The 22,367-nt window shown below is 45.6% G+C and overlaps 1 protein-coding gene across 2 annotated transcripts in view; it reads left to right on the top strand.

The window, feature by feature from the left end:
* Nucleotides 1-380: 380 nt before the first annotated feature.
* FAM177B (family with sequence similarity 177 member B) overlaps nt 381-22,367 on the top strand; it is a 234,085-nt gene continuing 212,098 nt past the window's right edge. The window contains exon 1 of one of the 2 annotated variants that reach the window (XM_069608617.1): nt 381-534. In XM_069608617.1, the coding sequence (XP_069464718.1) occupies nt 508-534 (27 nt within the window). In that variant the 5' untranslated portion in view covers nt 381-507. The remainder of the gene's footprint in view (nt 535-22,367) is intronic. The other variant, XM_069608618.1, reaches the window with a different exon arrangement.

A 22,367-nucleotide genomic window follows, 5' to 3' on the forward strand; every position in this document is an offset into this window, starting at 1 on the left:
TCTGAGGTTGATAAATGGGGTACTATAAATGTGTGTAAAAACAATGTATTAATATGAAGCAGCACCACGGCACTGGAGTTGCGCCCCAGATTTAACTAGATATTACATCGCTCCCAGCTTGTGGAGGCCATGATCCCGCTACAGGAAACATCTACAAGTAGCACACGGCAGCCGATGTTGAACTCTGAACGCATTGTTGTACGAGTTGAAATCCCAATAAAACGTAGCCACGGTGGCCTCGAGCGCCCTGTAACTGCAATCGGATAACACCGCTGCCGCTGTGTTCAGAGGGCACTGCCGCCCTAAAGCCAAACAATGCGCCGCGGCCTCTGCCAACAAACCACCGCACGCACGACAGCTAGAAAAAGAAACGCCTTGGGCCTGTCCCGCCCAGGCACCGGCCGGTAGCTCCGCCTGGCCGGCGCACTCAGGTATCTCGCCGTCTTCCCTCTCTCTGCCCGGCTCAGCAGTGTGTAGCGCCGCGCACGGGCGCTGCGCTGCCAGGCCATGGAGGACACCGAGCGCATCATACAGGTGAGCTGGGATTGGAATGGCACGCTTGTCAAGTGGCACCCGGAGCCCGTCCTGGATTTCGCTGTGAATGCTGGTTCTTGTAGTAGTTGGGAGTTCCTCATTACAAATGTGTCCCTAAAAATCCCAGCATGCAAAGGTCAGGATTTACTAATTGTGTCAGGCATGACAGGAGGCCAGTTTGCAGCTTTGTTTTGAGTGATGCCTGTGCTGTGTTGCCTTTTTAGTCAGCATCAATTTGCATGTAGTTTTGTTCGTCCAATGATAAGTATGAAAGCGATGCTCGTAAAAAGCACTGTCTAGCCATGCAGGGCAGGGCTACAAGTGGGGTAAGAAATTGAGGGGGCGGGGGTCATTTGGGGGCGTGGCTTGCACGATGGGTGTGGCCTGACAAGTACACAAACCATTGTAAGGTACATAAATAAATGTATGTAAGCATTTATATATTTATATGCGTACCTTACTACGGTTTGCGTACTTTGCAAGACATCCTTTATTAATATAGAAATATGTTACATATTTCTATGTTTATAAAAGATGGCTTGAAAAGTACACACACCATAGAAAGGTGCGCACATACATATATAAATGCTTACATTTATATATTTGTTTGCGTGCCTAACAATGGCTTGTGTACTTTTCAAGCCATCTTTTATAAACATAGAAATATGCAACATATCTCCTCTATGTGTATAAAAGATGGACATATTTGTGTGAGTACCTTACTGTGGTTTGTGCACTTTTCAAGCCTTTTTTAAACAGACATATGTAACATTTCTATATTTATAAAAGATGGCTTGAAAAGTACACAATTCAATCGATCTTTTTATACAGCTTTGACGACGGACTAAGCCCGAAGTGTCTTTGTCCGTTGTGGAAGCTTTATAAAAGATGGCTTGTAAACCTCGAAATATGTCACTCAGTCCCCAGGTTCGCCGAGGGTTAAAGATAACTCCACCAGAGGAAGTTACATTGACTGACAGAATGGGGCCGTGGCGGGATAATGTGTCCCTTCATGATGTGGTGGGACCAGTGGGCTCTGGCTCAGCCCTACTTTTTGGAGACTGCGGGGCCCGGCCGTGCCTGGCCCCGGCCCACTTAAAGCACGGATTCTGCGTCAGGCATAGACTGGAAGGGTACCGCTGTGTGTAGAAGAGCCTGCTTAATTTCCTCGTTTGGGAGGGGTTGGTAGGGTGGGTGGTGGACCTGGAGGAAATTGGAGCTCATATGTATTTCCATTGCTTTTCTAGTTTTATGCGGGGGATGGGAATCGTTGAGCTGATGCCAGAGGAAAGCTTGTAGGTGGTCCCATTTCATGCTGGCAACTTGCGCCGTCCTGGCTTTTCACTTTGCATGCTGGGTCTTGTAGTTTCGTGTTTCATTATAACAGTGTGGGCCTACAAACAGGCCTGTTTCGGACAAACCGGATGACTGCCAGGGGAACAGTTGTGGTTGATGGGCATAGCAGGCAGCCTGCTAATTTCCCTTCTGGGAGTACAGGAACATAGTTTCCAACATGACCCATTCCAATCTGTAGCTGCTCATCCAGTCCTGGTTTGTCTTAGCATTCTGGGACCTGTAATCTACATTTTATAATGGCAGAACTACAATTTTATTTATTTATTTACTTGTATGGTGCCGTAAGCCCGCAGGCATCAAGCGTTAACATTGAGACACAGGACAGTAGACTTACAGGATGATGGGACACATGGCATAACCATGATAGAAAGCTGCCTAACTAAACAAACTATTGTGTCCATTACTGTTTTTTTTCTTCCTAAAGGCAGTGTATTTGGACTCTAGTCTTAAATGTAACAGTAAATATTTCCAGTTGGTTGCGGCTGCTGTTGGAAAGACTTTGCCCAAGCCATTAGTTTGCTTGTATGGTGCAACGATGATCTGGCCCAGTGCTTCTGATCTCAAGGTTTGCCCCGGTACATAACGGGTGATTTATTTTTTCTTGAGGTATGCTGGTGCTTTTCCATGTAGACAACTGTGGAGCAGTGTCATGGTTTTGAACTGGATCATGTCTTCCACAGTCAGCCAGTGCAGATCTCTTCTGTCTTTGCTAATGTGCTCTTTCTTAGATTTCTGTTTCACTGTTTTGACTGCGTTATTCTGGAGTAGTTGGCATTTTGCTATGCACCATTTATTTGCTCCTAGCAGTAGTGCATTCCCGTAGTCGAGCCTTGACAGTATGGTTGCTCTAGTGATGGTGGTACAGTTTTCTTCACTCCGATAGAGTTTAATTTCTCTGAGGAGCCGGAGGCAGTATGAACAGTTCTTACTCACATACACAGTCTGTGCTTCTGCACTCATTGAGGATTTCCAAAACATCCCTAGTGTCTTCACCTTGCCCTCTACCTGTACGGGGGAGTCTTTGATGTAGAAGGACTCATATTGGGGAGTCAGTTTGTCCCGAACTTGGTGGGAACCGAAGACCATCAGCTCTGTTTTGTTGCCATTAAGGCACATCCAATTGTTGTCCATCCAGTATTCAATTGTGTTATATAGTTTCTTCATTTTAGCACTATCCTGCGTGTAGTTACCACTCAACTCTACCACCAGCTGAGTATTGTCAGCGTAGTTCCTAAAGTATGCACTGATGTTTTCTAGAACTACACAGAGGAACCTTATGTATAAATTGAAAAGAAGCGGTGATAAGCTGACTCCTTGAGGTACGCCGCAAAAAACAGCGGTTTCAAATCCAAGAATGCACAGAAGAAAACCAGGACCGCATAAGCACCTACAAACTGCAATGGGTCATGTTGGCAACTATGCAGGAAGCAGTTGCATTTAGCACCACTGGGCAATACACAAACGGAGCCAGGGGCCAAAAGCCTACCCTGCCCCAAGCCATCTAGCTCCCATGATGCAGCTTTCTTGCTACTGTAGGCATTGTAATCATGTGCCTCTGTACATTTACAGTGTGTCTAGTGTTGCAATTGCATGTCTAATGTACCATCATGGTGTTGCCAGAATATGTTCACATAAAACCTTTTTTATGGTATTGTCATCATACAGTAAGGAACTCTCATCTCTGCCAGGAAGCAAATGGCCAGCTTTTGCCATAGACCGCAGCAACACGCACAGTTTAATAGGCATTTGCATATGTTGGCCTTGTACTTGCATCACATGATTATAATTGTTGTTAAATATCAAGAATAGGAGGTGGCTGAACACATATGAGGGAAACATCTGGCGTGTTCTTTTTGGCTTACCTACCTGGGTGCATTCGTTTAGAGATGGGTGTTAACTCTGGGTATACATGGAACAGACTACTTTCATATTATCAAACTAATAGAACAGAGGAATGAATCCTCTGGTCAAGTGGCACAGCGAGTAGAGCGCTCGCTTTGACACCCGTGCAGAGCCTGTTAACGCAGGTTCGAATCCCGGCGGGGCCAAACTCAGCCTTTCATCCTTCCGAGGTCGATAAATGAGCACCACACACCGTGGGTAATAATAAGCAGCGCTCGGATACCTGAGGGTTTGTAGCGCTATATAAAAGCCTAATTATTATTATTATTTTATTATTTCTTTAATTTATCAGGGGAAACATCTCGTGCAGATACAGCTCCAGGGTTGACTGATTTCATGTGGATAAGCTTTCTGGTGGAAGCAGATATCGCTTTAGATTAGGGGTGCATTGTGATCTTGGAACTTCATGGAAAATAAAGATTGTTTCATTGGTTTCAAAGTGTATCAAGAATATGCAAATTCACTTCAAGGATGAAAGGTTCTGATGGCCAACGTTTTAAAGTGTCCGCCCTCCTCTCACAATCCTAGAATGAGCCTGCTAGAAATCAGAGCCTATTGCCTGCACACCCTGCAGGTGGTCGTCCCGTGGTTAGGTCTCTGGGGGGAGATGCCCTTTTTGTGAAGCTAGATGAACATAAATTGCGATCAAGCCCAGTAAATGGTGATTTTTGAATTTTGGAGCCTAGAACTCACAATTATAAGACTACAGGAATTTCCAATACTCATTTGACTCAATAGACTCATCCGCACATGATTGGAACTCTGAATTTTCAACATAAGATCAAGTGTGATCATTTGACATTGAGATCTCAAATTTAAGAGATATAGGGAGTGTAGATGGGCCTTGAGAACGACCGGTGGTCGAAACACGTTTTGGCTGTGTTTTTCTCTAGAAGAATTAAAAGCATTCATATTGAAGGAACACTTGGAGTGACTTTATGAATAATGATGTTGGACTTGTAAAAATGTAAAACGTAGATCAAGTGTATGGTGTGAGCGCAAGATATCCTCCCGAACTACAATCTTTTCTGTTTACCTGCTGCAAGGTCTGTGGGAAGCTTGAGGGAAGATTATTACTTGCTGCCGACCTTTCTTTTAGGTTTTAAGAGTGGTAAATAGCGCACGCAATCCAATAGCGATCCCACAAAGAAACCGCTAGAGATGCACGTGTAGGTTGTGCAAAACCAAGGAAGCTGACACGCTTCGACGCTTGTCTTTGAACTTGACTTATTTGTCAGCGCGTAGATTGTACCACTTTGAGAGATTCATTCACTCTCCTGCCACTGTTATTTCACAACATGTCGGGGGCGATTGATTTAATGGGAACCACCTGTCAATCTCAATAGCCCTGTTTTCGTTTCTAAAGGAAATCTTTCTTCTTTTGTGTGACATACCACACCTAACGAATTTGATCTTAAGTTCAGACGAATGAAAAATGTATTTTATGACATCAATGTACAATTTAAAACTTTTTCATCGTTCGATTGGATTTTATGTAAATAACTCTGTGGATCCCCCTCTTGCGGATCAAGGGGTGATCTTCTAATGTGATTTTTTTTTAATAGGATCTTAAACGGGAATTTTGTATTAACCTTTTAAGAACTTGAAATTGTAACGATGTAATGTTTAATTTTTGTCTCTATGGTGTGACAGGTTTACATTTTAAACCATAACACAAATAAAACAACATATTTTATTTTTTATAGAGCTTCATGTAGATGGACCACTTCTAAGCTCTGTTTTAATGTGAAGTCTTATTACCCAATGATAGTACTTGATTCATCACCCTCGGAATCAAGATGGGCCTAGTTCATGCCACCATGGTTTCAAACTTGTCCCATGGCATTGTCCCACTTTACAAACCAGCACTTTGCACATGAGCTATCCCGCTGGCTTGCAAGTATTTGCCGGACATTAGTCCACTGTCCAGAATCCTACTATAACCTAACCACTTTCCCTGTCTTCCAAAAGAAACAACGATAGACTTTGTAGAACTATTACTCTGGAAATGAGGCTGCTGGTTTCCAACCTCAACTCTGTCCTTTTTTTCGTGAAGGTCTTTTCCCACAGTTCAAGTTCGAGATCAACGGTTCTTGGTGTGCTGGACTGCTATCAAGACGTCCAGCCCAGGCCTCCGTGTCTCTTCCCATTCTGGGACTCTTTAATTTTTCCTTTTGTTGGAAAGGAGCGAGCACGTTCCTTCATTTCCAAGCGCATTAGAATTAGGCAAGTCTTCTTTTAACTATTTCTAAGCACTACAAGAGTCCAGGTGGGAGGGTGGCCACTAAATGAAGATAGTTAGTATTTAAATATAAGGTGTAAATAATAATTAGCTGACACTTGTAAATGTTATTCTATGTAGTTTTAAAATCTCAAATCACGGTAAAGAGCAGAATGCAGCCTGGGCTATAATAGGCATTGCCTGGTGTTCGCTAAGGCTGGCAGAGAGCACGAGGTAACTCGGCAGCTGCTTCCTGTCCATGAAAAGCCCATGTAGACTAAGAATAGGGGAGTGTACATGCTCATGCACACAATACAACATTATGTGAAAATAAGGTTTTAAGGGGAATTACTGGACCAGATAAAATATAAGTATATTGAGTGAAGTTTGGAGAGTATGGTGGGAAGATGTGTTTATATATAAATGTTTATAATATAGCAAAATGATGAGAAACAGGAGCTACAATGTATTCTTGCATAGCTAGCAGTATGTTAAGTAGTTTGCCCTAAATGGAAACCCAGCCATGCAAGAAGGAAGACTGCAGCATCCCTTGTAAGGGAAGACGGACAGTTTTAGATGAGCCAAGCCAGTATCCAAGTTAAACAGTATATAAGGCTCCTCCTTGGCACCAGTCAGCAGGAGCCAGCCATGGAAGAGGGACAGAATGCCGCCCAGGGAGTAGAGTTCTTTGCCACCCCCCCATCATCATTTCTGTACTGTAAAATGTGTTATCCTTGAAAGATAAAGACTCTTGGCCTTAATTCCCTAGAGGGGTGAACTTTAATCTGGTGTGAGTGTGATTAGGGGTACCCATATACTTAAGTGGTACCCCTGTAGGTTGGGCTACCTTTCACTTTCCACTCTGGAGTTCTCAGTCTTTCCCCACTCTGGGGCTCTTCTTACTCTCACTCCCCACTCTGGTGTGTTCTCACACACTCCCCTCTGGGGCTTTTCTCCTTCTTCCTCCCCACTTTGAGGGTCTTCATCTTCTCACTCCCCTTCCATGGGGTGTTCTTCCTCTTTCCTCATCTCTCCTTCACTTGCCTCCCTCTCCATTGGAGCACTGTGCAGCTGTGTGTCTCAAACAGTGTTCCCTGGGAGAGCTGTTGAGTTTTGCTTGATCTCTTGGCAGGGAGCACATATGAGTCTCTTCTGCGGGGCTCTGCATCTGTCTCCCAGGGTTCGACTCTCTCGTCCTGGCCACTCGGCTATTAGAGTCAATTATACAACTTTTCCCCTGGGCACAGCATCTGCCTTAGGAGGCTGTACCTTCTTGTTCTCACGGATCGGTTGGTGCAGAATTTCTCCTCTGGGTTCTTTGTAGTCCTGTCGATTCTCTCAGATAAGTTGAGGTGTGTTAGGCAGAAACCTGTGCAGTGCCCTTAGGGACCACTGCAAAAGATTTAAGACTACAGGTGTTTGGCAGTAAACCCACTTGGTAGCAGTCTGTACCACACAGATTCACTTGGTAGCTGTGGCTGAGCAGTCAGACTTCCCTCTAGAAGAGTTAGGCAGTATGCAGAGTATACACAATAGGTACAGAGACACAGTAGTACAAACAAACACTGACCAGAGCTTTGGTGTAAAACTATATAATTATTTATTTAAAAACACACTTGTAGTTTACACTAGCAAAAACGTGGTAAGTAGATTCAACACACAGTCACTATCATATATATATACAGCCCTATTCACTTATTAGACAAGTCTTAGTGAGAAACGCCACTTATTTTCAGACAGAGGTGAGCGCTTAACATAAGATGACACTCTAATAAGTTGTAAAGAAAGGGAGGGAAAAAGGCAGAGTTAAAGAAGCACACAAGTTTCAATACTTTCTCAAAGAACCACCGTAAGGCAGGATAGGCAGAGTTCTACTGGAGAGCATGGAAGTCAATTGCTGGGCCCACTCTTGGAGAGAGCAAGCAGAAGGGGTCCAGGTTCACACAGTGGGGTTATGCCCAAAGAGTCTTGTAGATAGTTTGCACAAAAAGGATGAAATTCAAGTTAGGAAAAGTTAGCTAGGTTGTCCCAGGCTAGCCATGTTAGAAAGTCGAGGCTTTACTGTCATCCCGAACGATCTGTCGCAAGGGAAGCGAGGCGGGACACAGTACCTTGAGTGGGAAGGGAGCTCCAGCGGGGGCAGTTGTTCCTGGCAGCAGGTGCAAGTCAGTGTTTCATCCAGAGGATGAAGAGGTCTCGCCGTGGAGGAAAGATGAAGGTCGTTGCACTGCCAGGGAAGAAACCAGCCGCAGAGTCCTCCGGTTAAAAGGTACTACCCTTCTCTTCGCGGTATGGTAAACTGTGGTATTCCGGTTGCCGGGGTGCTTGACACGGGCAAGGCGGCCACGAGATGCTCCAGGAAGGTGAAAAGAAGGCAAAACTGGTTATCCCCACCAGTCAAAGGAAGAAGACTCTCCGGACTGGAGATCTCCTCTGTCGTTGGGAAAAGTGGTGAGACGGTTGAGCAGGGATCCACGGGTGGTGTCGTCGTTGCAGGTCGGCTCAGCTTCTCCCTCCTCGGATTCTTATGTCCTGTGGCGACTTCTGAAGTTCCAGTCCCCAAAGCCCTGCCTTTATGCAGCACACCCGCATTCACTCAGCCTAGCTGTTAATCAAACATACTAAGTGGTGAGCCGGCCGGCTCACCACTTGGGCCAATCACACAAAAGTGCGACTTGAGTTACCAAGGTAACTCAGTCCAGGGTGCCTAAACCCCCTCCCACAACCCCTGTGGTACCCAGACAGAGTGGCACCACTTTTGGAGGCTTCTGAAGCCCGCCAAAAAGTGCAACAAAGGGCTCGACTTGGGTTGGAGTCACAGAAGAGAACACAAACACCATTTTTAGAATCGAGTTCTGGCAGAAAATACCAACCGGTGAATTAATATTAAATAAATAAACCGGCGGTATGTTCGAGGCTATAAGAATTAAATAATTAAAGTTGGTAGCCTCGAAAAATGGGAAAATCCCATAGAGATATATTCGCGGTCGAATATAAAATGTAGTATCCACTTCCACCAGCCAAAACTCGATCAGGGGGGACGGAGACGTGCCCCCTCGAACAACAGACCCCGGGGCAATCGAATTGCCCCGACCAGTACGTCCACAATATGATGGTTTGTACTGGTTTCTGTTCATAATTTGGGACTAGCAAAGCCAATGGTGACTTTACATGCCCTGGGAGACAGTAGTCAGTCCCAGGGTATGGAGTCTATGTTGGGGGGTCGCTACGACACCCCTGGGTTACGGCACGGAGGGTGCTGTGTAACCCACATACAAAAAAAACACATGATACCCTATGGAGTAAAAGACCCCATAGCCCATAAAAAACATGGAAAGTGAAAGGAACACCTCAAATCATGTCTAAGATTGGGAGCAAAAGAATCTCACTCTTAGCAGGAGAGAAAAAAAGAAACCCCCAAAAAATCCAGCAAAGCTGCTGGGGGACTCACTAGGTTTGGGAAATTAGCCTTACAGAGAATTCTCCCTAACAAGTTGGAGTCCGTAATACGGCTTCTCCGCTGGGCTCTGTGACGTCCTGCTGGGACAATCTCTCTCGTTCTCTAGGCTTGGTTGGGGCAGAGTCGCTTATATGTCTTCTCTGCTGGACTCTGCGTTGTTCTACCAAGACTCTCTTTAGCTCTTGCAGTTCGGCTGGGGCAGTTACCTATGTGGCTTCTCCTCTGGGCTCTGTCCTGTCCTATTGAGACTCTCTTTAGCTTCTCCAGGCTGTTGGGCTGGCCGTCAGTGGTCTCTCGCTGCACTCACCTGGTGTGTCGTGGTCCTGTCCCTTCTCCATGTCCCTTTCTCTCTCCCTGTCCCTATTCCAATCCTCTCTCTTCATAGGAGATTGGCCACGCAAGCCAGTTATAGGCTGTGCATGGTCATTGCAAAATGTAACCCCTGCATACTCTACAAAGGTGTTTATGCCTGAGGGAAAAGTGACTTTACCCCTGCTAGTGTCTGTCCTCTGAGGGGAAGCCACCTCCAGAGGGATCCCGCTTACCCTGCCCCCTAGGGAATGTTCAGCGTACAGGCTCACCACACTAGTCCCAAAGCGGGTGGCTCCCCCTTGGGGAGAAGTGATGATCTATCTGGAATCGTAACAACTCACACCATTTGGCAAGTATGGTTATACTTTGTCTAGATATGCCGATCATATGCCAACATGACTGCTTCACCTCATAACCTACCTACTTCTCTGATCGTCCCCTATAGTACTTTGAAGTAGCTTCAAGGAAATCTTTGTAATCGCCCTTACCTAATATAACTGGGAACTGTCTTCTTTTTCGCTACAATCTAATTCTGTTCATATATTTCAAATCCATCTTCTGTTCTTCCGCTGGAGCGTTTGAAATGGCCTCAGAGTGCTTTGTTCACAGAAAGAAGAGAGCTATTAGCTCTTGCGATACTTTTGAATGGGAGCGAAATTGTTGTTAAAATAGATTACCCTGAGCTATAGTTGCTTTTGTGTTGGCAACATCCAGGAGAGTGTACTTCATTTAGACAACAAACAAAAAACATGGGATAGAAAAAAATCCTGTTTACAATTTTGTTCTCTCTTATTAATTTTAAGTACCAGTGAATAAAACAGTATTTAAATTGCAATGACAATGAATTTGGCCTTGGAGTGCAGCGTGGGGTAGCAGTGGAGGAGCAACGTGGGGGTCATATTCCAGGGTTTTTCTCTGGGCGCAGTATTGTCTAGAAACTACCCTGCCTACGAATCCCAGCGTGCAACGTTAAGGCCAATGATTGACTCTGTAATGGTGTCACACATGGCATGGGGCCACTTACCAGTTATGGCCACAAGCCTCACATTTCCATTGGCAATGCGGGGTGGAAGGCAATTCAGGCCTGTCTTTTTCTTTGAATTGGGGGACTTGTTTTATCATTCCCGTTTTCAATTTAGGACAAATTCAAGTCCCAGAATTCCAAGCTAAAACAGGACTGGATGAACTTTTAACGCATGTCCAGGGGAATCTTGAGAGCTTTGGTAATGTCATGGGGTTATTTGAATTTTGGTACATTTTTAAAACTAGGCAAAGCAGTTGTATACTTTACTAAATATTGATGAATTATGTGTTTCGCAAGAAAAGTAATCCTTTTATATAAGACACAAACGCTCAGAATACTGCGGATTCGCCCAAAATCGCAACACTGACAGGGCTTAATTTGTAAGAAAATAAGTGCCAGGGCCCAAATATTTTCGAGCACGCCTGTTACACATTGGGGTGGGCAACTCCCTGCCCACTGTTGACACTGCCCACAGCTGCTCCATACTGTCAAGATATTTGGGGTTAAAGTTGCAATTCCCACCGGCTATTTGCGATTGATCCACTGTGCGATTGACAGATATCAATAGACATAACATATTAGTTGTGTCTTGAAATAAACTAAATGTTTGAGTTTCTCTAAGGCAACCCACCCTGATGGTTATTACAGTAGAGAATTTGCAGCAATGTCATGTGGAGCAGTGTACAGACATAGCCAGCATCAGTGCCCAGCATTGTTACCGTCCAACTCATTCTTATTCATGGTAATGAATAAATAGCCAAGCCAATGAGCTAACCCATGCAGAACCCTCACCAGTGCACACTGCAGGGCTCGAAATTAAGGTTCAATAAGCAGGAGCTAAAATGAGATCCGAGGTGACGGGCATCACCCGGTAAGCTGGAACTACAACTAGGTACCCAGGAGCGCATACACAGCACACCACACATCTAACTTCCACATGAGATGCATAGTAACCTTTTGGCTATTTTGTATGATCCATTATGTTTACATGTGTCCTAGGTGGAGTGCTGCAGAGCTTTCCAGTGTTCTCAGCTTGGCGTTTGTGTTTGGCGAGTAGTAATGTCTGTCTACACTGTTTGCTGAATTTGGGGAGGAAAAGCATAAAACCCCCTGGCATTCTGCAGAGCGGGGTGCTGCAGTGTGTTCCAGTGTTCCACTTCGGAGTCCTCATGGTAGAACTGCCTTTCCCGATCTTCTCACAGCAGACCCGTTTACAATTGAAGAACAAGGTGAGCGGGAAGGGGGACTCTATGCCCACACAGGGAAAGGAAGCCAAGAGAACTAAGTCTGAGTTCTCAGTTGTCCAGGAGGGTCGGCCCCTGGCTCCTTCACTTGACAATCAGACAAGTGCTTGTGCATGGTCAAATGTCTCCAGAAACGGCATTGAATGTACTGGCCTTACCCAGACATTAAAAAGGAAACTTGCCTCTAATAAAAAATTACTTGAGTCTATGCCCATAAAGTGTCCAATTAGATCTAAGATGCTTTTGGAACCTAAAGGTGACTACAATTGCCCCAAGGAGGGCGGAGGGGAAACTAATGCCCTCGAACTCACCGACACGGAAATCCTGATGGCAGTAGGGAACTCAGATCAGGAACCAAATGAAGGGAAGAGCTCTCTAAAGCATATGGTAGATGCCACGAAACGTCCAGAGGAGAAGAGACCAAGGCTGTTTGAAAGGCTTTAGGGGCCTAAATCTTGTGGCAGCATGGCAGAAATGGCAAGCACTGGTTTCCCCAGGGTGCCTCCTCTGGGGCTTGTTTCTCCGCTACTGGCTAAGCTCACAGATTTGCCTGACCTTTGGCGGCATGCAAAAGAACTGTCTTATCAACACTGGTGACAGGCTAGTTCCCTTGAGGGCTGAAAATATTGGCTTTGAGGTGGCGGCCATTGAAACAAAACTTAAGCCATCTTTCTCTATTTTAGGGATGAATGGAACCCCATTGAAAAGGGAGAGCAAAGGCTACAGCGACCCTGCCAAAGTGGTGGAACTTGCTTCTAGGGTAGAGGGATCGGGGGGCATTCAGAGAACTGTCATCGCCATGATTTACCAACCAGAATGAAGACGTTGGCTACAGACCTTGTGCCAGCATGGAAAGAATCCCGCAATGAGGCCCACATTGAAATATCTTCCTCGTTCTCCTCACTGGATGACTCAGTCTTCTCTCCTAGAGCCTCAAAAGTCCCCATGCCAATTCTAATTTCAACTGCCCTCAACTCACAACCTAATTTGATGGACGCACTAACAACCTTGTCTTCATTCTTGAAGCTTTATGACACACTGAATGGAAACTTGAAGGTCCATTCTATACTATTGGCCTTAATCAATTCAAAACTGATATACATGGAAAACGTTATCACGTCTCTTCCAGCAAGTGTCAACCAAGATGTGGAATGTTCTAAAAGAATATATCAAAATCTTACAACAGCACTCATCTTGGGAAGAGAGGAGAAAAAACGCCTAATGGACTTCCTTCTCGAGCTGTTGCAAATAAAGGCCTCTATGCATGTCCAGAAGGCTCAAAGGCTGTCTATCGGTCCTTCCGAGTTGCCACCCTTGACGCCCTTGATGAACAATGAAACTATCCAGCTGGAACTGAAGATTGCAATTGTGGAGGTGGCCGTTGTGAGCACTAGAAAGGAGACTGACAAGGAGACACCTATAGAGGTGATTAGCCCCCAAAAGGAGAATATGACCTCACTGGCTCCTGATGACAAAAAGAGACCAAGGAGGCATCGAAATGTCTGACCTAGTATGAATAACAGGAAAAAGGAGGGGGCTTTGCCTAAATATTTGGTCAAGGGCGAGGTTGCGAGACAAAGGTCCTCTGTTCAAGGCGCCTTTCCAATCTTCCAGAAGAGGAAAAAAATGTAAGAGGCTGGAAGAAGGGCACAAAGTGGAGCCATTTGACTGCAAATCAAAATACTTGACAGCAGCCAAGCCAAAAAGGAGATCCAATGGCTCTCGGGCGTTCCTAAGGAATTTAGAAACACCACCCTTGATTAACAGCGCAAGACGTTCAACCAGTGTGTTGGCCCCCTGAAGGCTGGCTAAGACTATGGAGCCGAAAAGATCAACCAAAATGAAAGGTCGCCCCTCACCACTAGCAGAGGTGGATCTAAGCTGTAAAGAACCGGAGGATCTTTCCCTCCTGAGTTCATGACGACGAGTTGCCTGAGGAGTGGGTCGGGCTAGACTCAGTGGGATCGAGGTCTTAAATTGAGGAGCGCTCATTGCTCTATTGTGACGGTTTGAATAAAGACCAATCAGAGTCACACTTCTTGATGTTGGAGGAAAGAAGGAGGTTGTTAGATTCAAAAGTGACTTTGGAACCCACGCCACTAGAAGGCAGAAACAAAGGAGTTGGGAAGTCGGTGTCATGCCTGCGCCATTGGCGCATATATTGGCGATCAATATGGACAAATTGTTATTCATTTATCTACAGAAAACTCTTGGATCAACCGCTATTCACTATTTGGACGTTATTTCCCATTGCAAGACTTTGGTGCTTTTTTAATTTTCCCAGAAAACCACACTTACCATAATGCACTTGGCTATAACCATCTATTCCTGGCTATTCCTATTTTTCTTCATCAGAACTGCAATCCCCAGAAGCCCTAGGGATTTGCTCTGCTTCCACCAGCTCAGGAACAGAGAGGGAGGTGGCCGATTGTCTGCAGGTGTGCTGAGCCAAGTGCAACCAATTAGCCTGCCTCTGTGCTCGGCATGGCAGTATAAAGGCTGCTGCCTGCGAGAGCTCAGTCTCTTGCATTGAGAGTCCTTCCGGCACCTTATTTGCTTCAAGCTACAAACTTTGTATTCTGTTTCCTGATTTCACCTGCTCTTTGTTCCAGTGCCCTGGTGGGCTCCTGCCTTGCAGCCTGCTACACCCTGCTGCCTACAGCCCTAGCCTTTTGGGCTCCCTGCCTCAGCCCTACTCTTCCAGGCTCCTGCCTTGCAGCTGATCACGCTCTGCTGCCTTCCAGCCTCCGCCCTTGCCCTGCCGGGCTCTCCACATTGCAGCCGATCACGCTCTGCTGCCTTCCAGCCTCCGCCCTTGCCCTGCCGGGCTCTCCACATTGCAGCCGATCACGCTCTGCTGCCTTCCAGCCTCCGCCCTTGCCCTGCCGGGCTCTCCACATTGGAGCCGATCACGCTCTGCTGCCTTCCAGCCTCCGCCCTTGCCCTGCCGGGCTCTCCACATTGCAGCTGATCACGCTCTGCTGCCTTCCAGCCTCCGCCCTTGCCCTGCCGGGCTCTCCACATTGCAGCCGATCACGCTCTGCTGCCTTCCAGCCTCCGCCCTTGCCCTGCCGGGCTCTCCAAATTGCAGCCGATCACGCTCTGCTGCCTTCCAGCCTCCGCCCTTGCCCTGCCGGGCTCTCCACATTGCAGCCGATCAAGCTCTGCTGCCTTCCAGCCTCCGCCCTTGCCCTGCCGGGCTCTCCACATTGCAGCCGATCACGCTCTGCTGCCTTCCAGCCTCCGCCCTTGCCCTGCCGGGCTCTCCACATTGCAGCCGATCACGCTCTGCTGCCTTCCAGCCTCCGCCCTTTCCCTGCCGGGCTCTCCACATTGCAGCCGATCACGCTCTGCTGCCTTCCAGCCTCCGCCCTTGCCCTGCCGGGCTCTCTACATTGCAGCCGATCACGCTCTGCTGCTTTCCAGCCTTAGCCCTTGTCCTCTGGGCTCCCTGCTCTGCAGCCTGCCTCACTCCGGCTGCCTTCAGCCCTTGTCCTCTGGGCTCCCTGCTCTGCAGCCTGCCTCACTCCGGCTGCCTACAGCCCTTGTCCTCTGGGCTTCCTACTTTGCAGCTTATCACGCTCTGCTGCCTACTTCCTACCTTTTTCCGCTGGGTTCTCAGCCTAGCAGCCCTCTACAGTCCTCTGGAACCTTCTACGGTCAGCGGCCCTGCCCCTCAGGGCCCACTCCTTGCTGCCCGGCCCTTCTGGGTTCCTTGCCGTGCAGCCTGCCTTACTCTGCTGCCCTAAGCCCTTTTCCTCTGGGCTCTCTACCTTACAGCCCTGCTCCTGTGGGCTTGCTCATTGCTTTCCTGCTCCTCTGAGCTCCCAACCTTGTTCCTTACTGTCCTCTGCTATCCTATCCTGTTACACGACTTTCCCTTCATTTCCTTCTGCTAGTTTGCTATCAACCTCCTTTTCCTGGATTTGTCTGTAAGTATCTTCTCTTGTACTGTTTGTAGACCCTTTTGTACAGAGCTTGTCTGTTGGTTCCCATCAGTCAACCTCTGCCCCTTCCCTTGTCTCGTTTCTACATAACAGACACCCATAGCTGCTGTTCCAAGCCATGAGCAAACAGCGTGGGCCTCTGTTATAGCAAACTGTGGAGAAGGCTAGAGTTTTCCTAAGGTTCGTGGAATACCCTTTTCCTATATCTGCATACACCCCAAGAGGGAATTCATTCTGGACCTTTTTCCTTGCTTCTCTTGCCTACTCTTCGTTCTCTTTCCTTTCAGCTGTGTGTGTACTTATCTGTCCACTTTACTTTGGCACAACCACCCAAACCCTTCCAGGGTGTCCTGTGCCACTCTTAATAGAGTGTCATCCCTGACAGTCGGCTCCTACCAAGGGGAATAAAATGATGGAAAAAGAGCCCATCGCCTTCCTAAGATTTGAGAGTCGAGAAATGAGAGCTGTGCCCTCAAAGCAACATGGGGAGATGTCCCCGCTCAAATTAAGGTTAGAAAGGCTCCTTTACCTCAATAACAGGCTGATTCAGAACAGATCTAACGTGATGAAGTTGTTTCATCACATTCCCTCCTTCCACTTCTTCCATTCAGGGGACCTACAAATTGTGGCATTCACAAATGAGAGAAAGATGGATAGCGTAATTTTGCACTTATCATCGAGAGGGTCCAAAAGTTCCCTCTTACAGCGAGCCCACTTACTTCACCTGTGGGGATTCGATCTGACAGAGCTGTCGACTAGAGAAAGATCTTTGGAGGCTTGGTCCTGCACGCAGAGCAAGGCAAAATTCACCCCTGCAAAAGCAAGAAGAGGAACTAACGAAAGGGCTAAGTGTGAGTCTCACCCTTCCTCTGAGAAAACACAAGAAGGGTTCAGTGAGACTGAAGTGCCGGATGCAAACATTCCCCTATTCAAATGGGAAGGTCCTCTCAAAATAACTTTTAAGAGTAACTCCACAGGAAAGCGAAGTATTATCCCCTCCCAAATTAATGGTTCTGAGGGAGGGCAGGGACGTCATTTCACCAAAATGCCAGGGGTAGCGGAAGTGACATCACACGACCCTTAACCCCTGATGACATCACAGGAACTGATATCATTTGACCCCACCCCGAAGTAATATCGCGGGAAGCAATGGAACACGAACCTTTCACCCGTTGCCAAAACAGGAAGTGACATCACAGCATTGTACAGTACGAAAAATATGGTTACGATATCACTATAATGTGATGTACATTTCATGCAAGAATGGATTGCCATATGTAGCGTTAAGGTCAGTGTGTATAGGCCCATATTACCAAATTACTGTGAATGCAAGCAGACGTCAATGACCAAATGATAATGATGTGTTACTATATAGCACTTACACTTAAGCGCTTTATATAGAAAAAATATACACCCAATATCACCCAGCCTGTCTTGGTACTCATTTATCGACCTCAGAAGGATTAAAGGCTGAGTTGAGGCGTTTAAGAACAGACTAAATCAGTGACTCACCCCCTGAAGTGTGCCTGAAATAAACCTTTAATGAGTTTAGCAATTATTGTACAGAATTCCAGAAAGACACATTATTTGGTTTCCTATTCTTTCTTATTTAGGGTCAGTGCTGAAAGTGTTAGACTTGTGGCACTCCTGTTCTTATTTGTCTTATTTTTTTATTTTTTTTTTTTTGAAGGGCCTGAACATGAGAGCCAGCCACTGCAGGACCTTGCATTACAAAAAACGAAAACAAAAAAAAAAAAAAAACATAATGTTTTTTTTATTTCTTTTTTTTTAACAGAGGTCGCAAGGGAGACCACAGAGGTCGCAAGGGAGACCTGTTGCGACCTCTGGAGACCCCCAAATGACGTCCCTGAGGGAGGGAGAAGGGAAATGAAGAGGCAAGAAATTGCCTACGATCAGAATTAACAGCGAGAGAAAGAATGGATATTTGGCTTTGGAACACCAGAGGCTTCTCCCACTTGGCGGCCGACATTGACATCACTTCGGGAGAAATGGATATTCTTTGTTTGCACGAGACCTGGCTGACTAGCGCCCCAGTTTACGACGGCTACAGTGCCTACATCAATACAGCCCCATACGGTACTAAAGGGAGGCCTTCTGAACGTCTTTTAATATTTGTAAAAAATGGAAGGGGTTTTTCATGATAGCTTCCCTATGCCCCAACCATTTTATTCAGGCCGTCTGTGTAAGAGCGGATGGCTTTCACAGGCCAGTTGGTCATAGCTCCTCATTGTGAATATTTACTAGAATCCTATGGGAATGATTGATTCAAATATGTTTTTATGGGCGTTCGTTGATGTTATCGATGAATTACATAGTAGATATAAGATCGATTTTTGTGTGTGTGGGAGGAGAACTGAATGCACCTTGTTTGTCTAGTACGGGGTAGAGGATCGATGACGAGGTGGGCCAAAAGGTAACTAGAAACACGAGGACCCTGGCGTGGTTTAATTTAATGGAAGCCAATGATTTGTATATGTTAAATAGTCAATGTGAGGGCGACCGCCCAAAAGCTCTAACCTGTTCAAATGGGGTTTATTTGTCCATTCTAGATTACGTGCTCGCATGGCCCTCTCTAGACAAATGTGTCACTTCCTTGAGAATTCACCCCCAAATAAATGGTGACCACTCCTTGTTGAGGTTGACTATACGAGGGGGGGGGGACTAAATTGTGGAACAACCTCTGGCAGCTCCCTATAGAAGTCTCTGACGGATGTAACCAAATAAGACTCAAGCCGGCTGATGTCAGAGACTTAAATACCAACTGTGTGAATCTGTAGGTGGGAGAGGAGAGTGTTAACTATGTTCACTTGTTATTTGAATTCAGAGCTAAAAATAACCACTCCAGTGGTTTGGGAAAACATGATTGCCATAGATATGATGCCAAAATGGTCAGTGAAATTTTTTTTCTAAAAGGAGATATTGGACACTTGAAGCGTAAAAAGCCAGAGTGCAAAAGCATCCTAATTGCCAAGAGAAAACAAAAATTGGTTAGCAGCCCACAGGGCCAAACTGCTGCAGAAAGATTCTGAGGCAATGCTAGCAAAAATAATGAGAACAGCCACAAGAGCCATATAGGCACTGTTAAACAAGCAGGGTAAAGAAAAAAGTATGGCCTTGTCAAATATGGTGTCGGAGAACAAACGGCTTGCCCACTATGAGAAATCATTTGCCAAAAATGGCCGTGTTCGCTACAGCCCTCCAAAGGGGAAGGGTGGGGGATGGTCCATAGTATTCCATGAGGGCGATCTGCTGATGTTAATCATCAAAGCAAGCAGATCTAGAGCTCCTGGTCCGGATGGCATCACAAACATGATGCTTAAAAAGGCACCGGAAGAATGGGCAGTCGTTATGCTCTCCCTCTTCAAAAAAAATATGAAGACAATCCCCAAATCGTGGCAGTCAGCAGTGATCGTCCCAATCCATAAAGGAGGCCCTATCGCTCTCCTATATGTTTTTGGATTTTGGGGGGGGGGGTTCTGCTGAGTCATCAGCAGAAATGGATCGCTGCTTCTGGAAGGTACGACCCTAGACAGACAGGTTTTACAAAGGGGGTGGGCACTGACCTAAACCTGTTCTTACTAACACCCTCAAGGAAAGAGCTATTGAAAAAGAGACGCAAATTTACATGGCCTTCATAGATCTCAAAAAGGCATTTGACAGCATAGACAGACAATTGTTCTGGAGAAAAATGGAGGATTGGACATGTCCAGCGCACTTGTTGGCTGCAATTAGATCTTCATACACAGCCACTAACATCAAAATCAGGCTCAATGCGCAGCATCTTCTGTCAGGACCCATCGACATAAAAAGAGGGCTAAAATAAGACTGCCCATTGGCCCTGACTCTTTTCAATTTATTTATGCCAGATCTAACGTCCTCGTTTGACACAGTGAATGCTTTCCCTTCTAAAATAGGCAAACGCAAGGTTGGCAGGCTGCTATTTGCGGACGACCGCTTCCTCTTGGACCAAACCCCAATAGGACTCCAGCGAAGTCTGAACGATTTTCTGGTAGTTATGAGGGCAAATGGCCTAGAAATGAACCCGAAACCCCCCAAAATTATGGTATTTAGCATTAGAAGTAAGAAGGGGAAGTCTGGACACAAATGGTACCTGGGGGAAAAAACCTCTAATGGAAACACAGTCCCTCGTATACCTGGGGGCTGAGGTTAATAATAGAAAGGATGATGGTCCTAGGCTTCTAGCTCTAAAACAAATAAATCTAACATCGTAAGCTATTATGCTCCATAGGCGATTTGGGAAATACCCATTAGAGGCGGTAGTTACTTTCTTTGAAACCAAAGTGACTCTGGTTTTTATCTTCGAACAGAGGGCTTTCTCTTGACCCCTTACAAGGTGTGGGCATTGTTAGAAGGGGCCTCCTGGAGAAATATTCTAAAACTCTCAAATTTGATAGCGACTACAGTCATCAGATACGAACTTGGCCTAATGTCGCTATATGCGAAAACGGTCTGGAAGTCGTTATCTTTATTCTGAAAATGCTTGCTAGTGTCCCCCTCACCCCCATTCGAATTCCTCATTGAAGAGATGGGTAAGATTGTTCCTGACATCTTAGGACAATGGGAGAGTCGCTGCAGAGCCACGTTAGAATCACTTGGCACGAATATAGGGAGCTCTGATAACGAATCCAGACAAAATGAAAAAATAAAATGTGGGAGAGCAAGATTGGATCGGCATCCTAAAAGATGCCAACATCCACTGTCTACAATCTGCTTCAGGAAATTAAGTTACGGCCTATGGTTGCAGGCAGTGATAATCCCCTCTCCATGGTACCGAACCCAGTTCTTGAGGTTCTGACTTAACTTTTTTCCAACCAATGAAATTATGAAGATCTATGGGAAGACAAGTGAAATGACCTGTAGATTTTGTGACTGAGTGCCAAGTCGAAACACTGCAACATGTTACATTGTTTTTCAGGGGGCTGACAGAAATTGGAACCAAGCACTTGGAAGATTGTATTAAAAAAAGACAATGTTACTAAGCTGAGATTCATTGGTCTCTTCTTATGGGTGGTGAAGACTGTGAGGAGATTTCTGTGCTGATACAGTTTTTGAAAGACATTTGTAAAGAAAGTATAGCAGAGTAGGTAGCAGGACTGAAAACAAAGAATGTTTTTACTGCTATAGGGAGGGTGTTGTTTGAGAGGCTTGATAGGAAGGATTCTATTCTGTTGATTTATTTTTCTTTTTTCCTTCTTTTTGTATGAGGAATTGCTAAAAGTTTATAATAAACTATGAAATCATAAATAAAATAAATGTGTCCTAGTTCTTCTTTATTGACATTTTCAAATACTCAAAGTTAATGTCACATATGCATGTTTGTAAGGCAATATAGAGATTTTAAATATTTATGCAAAATCCCTTCTCCCTATGAGACCCCCAGCACTTTTTGCTGGCCATCTGGAGCTTTTTCTTGTTCTCCTGAATGAGAGGAGCCTTTGCCCCTCATTATTTCTTTTTGCTCTGACCATTGGAACCCTGTTCATTGTATTTATGCTTTATTATATGGCGTCTTGTTTCCCGCAATACATTTTAAAAGCATCTGTGTTTCATTTTTGCAGGACATGGCACCTTTTGTGCAGTGCTACTGGGAGCTCTTTGAGCTCTCATTTTTGTATTCTTTTATTCTCCTTGAGAACCACAGTTCTCAAGGTTAGAGGGAAACTTTTTATCCTTCTTAGCTTTTCCTTTTGTGAGATCAGCACACCACCCAATGTGGAGTGCTTAGGGGATACCTAGTATCCCCTTTCTCACTGCACCTGTAACATTTATGTTACAGTGACAAGCATACATTTATGGCTGGTGGCAGTGGCCGCGTTCTACTGACTTTTGCGCAATTTGTTACTCGCCCCGACAGCTCTAGCTGCTCCTTTCGCTCTCTAATTATATGTAATATGTATGCGTCAGTCAAAAGTTTTTTTTCTGCGAACTGCGCAAAGTGAATGTTCTCTTTCGCCTCGCTCTTTTATGGCAGTCATAGAGGGACATTGATAGACGTCCCTGGATCCTTGTGGATTCCACAATGGCCAGCACATGATTCTGGCTTCAGTACTAGTCACTGTGTTGATCTCAGGTACTTGGCGCTCCAGATAAGATTTTGAAGTTGGATACCTATCGAGCTAGAAATAGTTGCATTAATTCGACAATGAAATAAAGAGTATTCCATGCAAAATTCATGACGCCGGAGCTCAACGTTCATGAGGAGTTAGGTCCCCATGGTCAATGCCACATACTAACCCACAAACAAACACAACTTTGTTATATATATATATATATATATATATATATATATATATATATATATATATATAGAGAGAGAGAGAGATTG

This window comes from Ambystoma mexicanum, chromosome 4q (assembly GCF_040938575.1).
Source record: "Ambystoma mexicanum isolate Mex_15411 chromosome 4q, UKY_AmexF1_1, whole genome shotgun sequence".
NCBI classification, from domain to species: Eukaryota; Metazoa; Chordata; class Amphibia; order Caudata; family Ambystomatidae; genus Ambystoma; species Ambystoma mexicanum.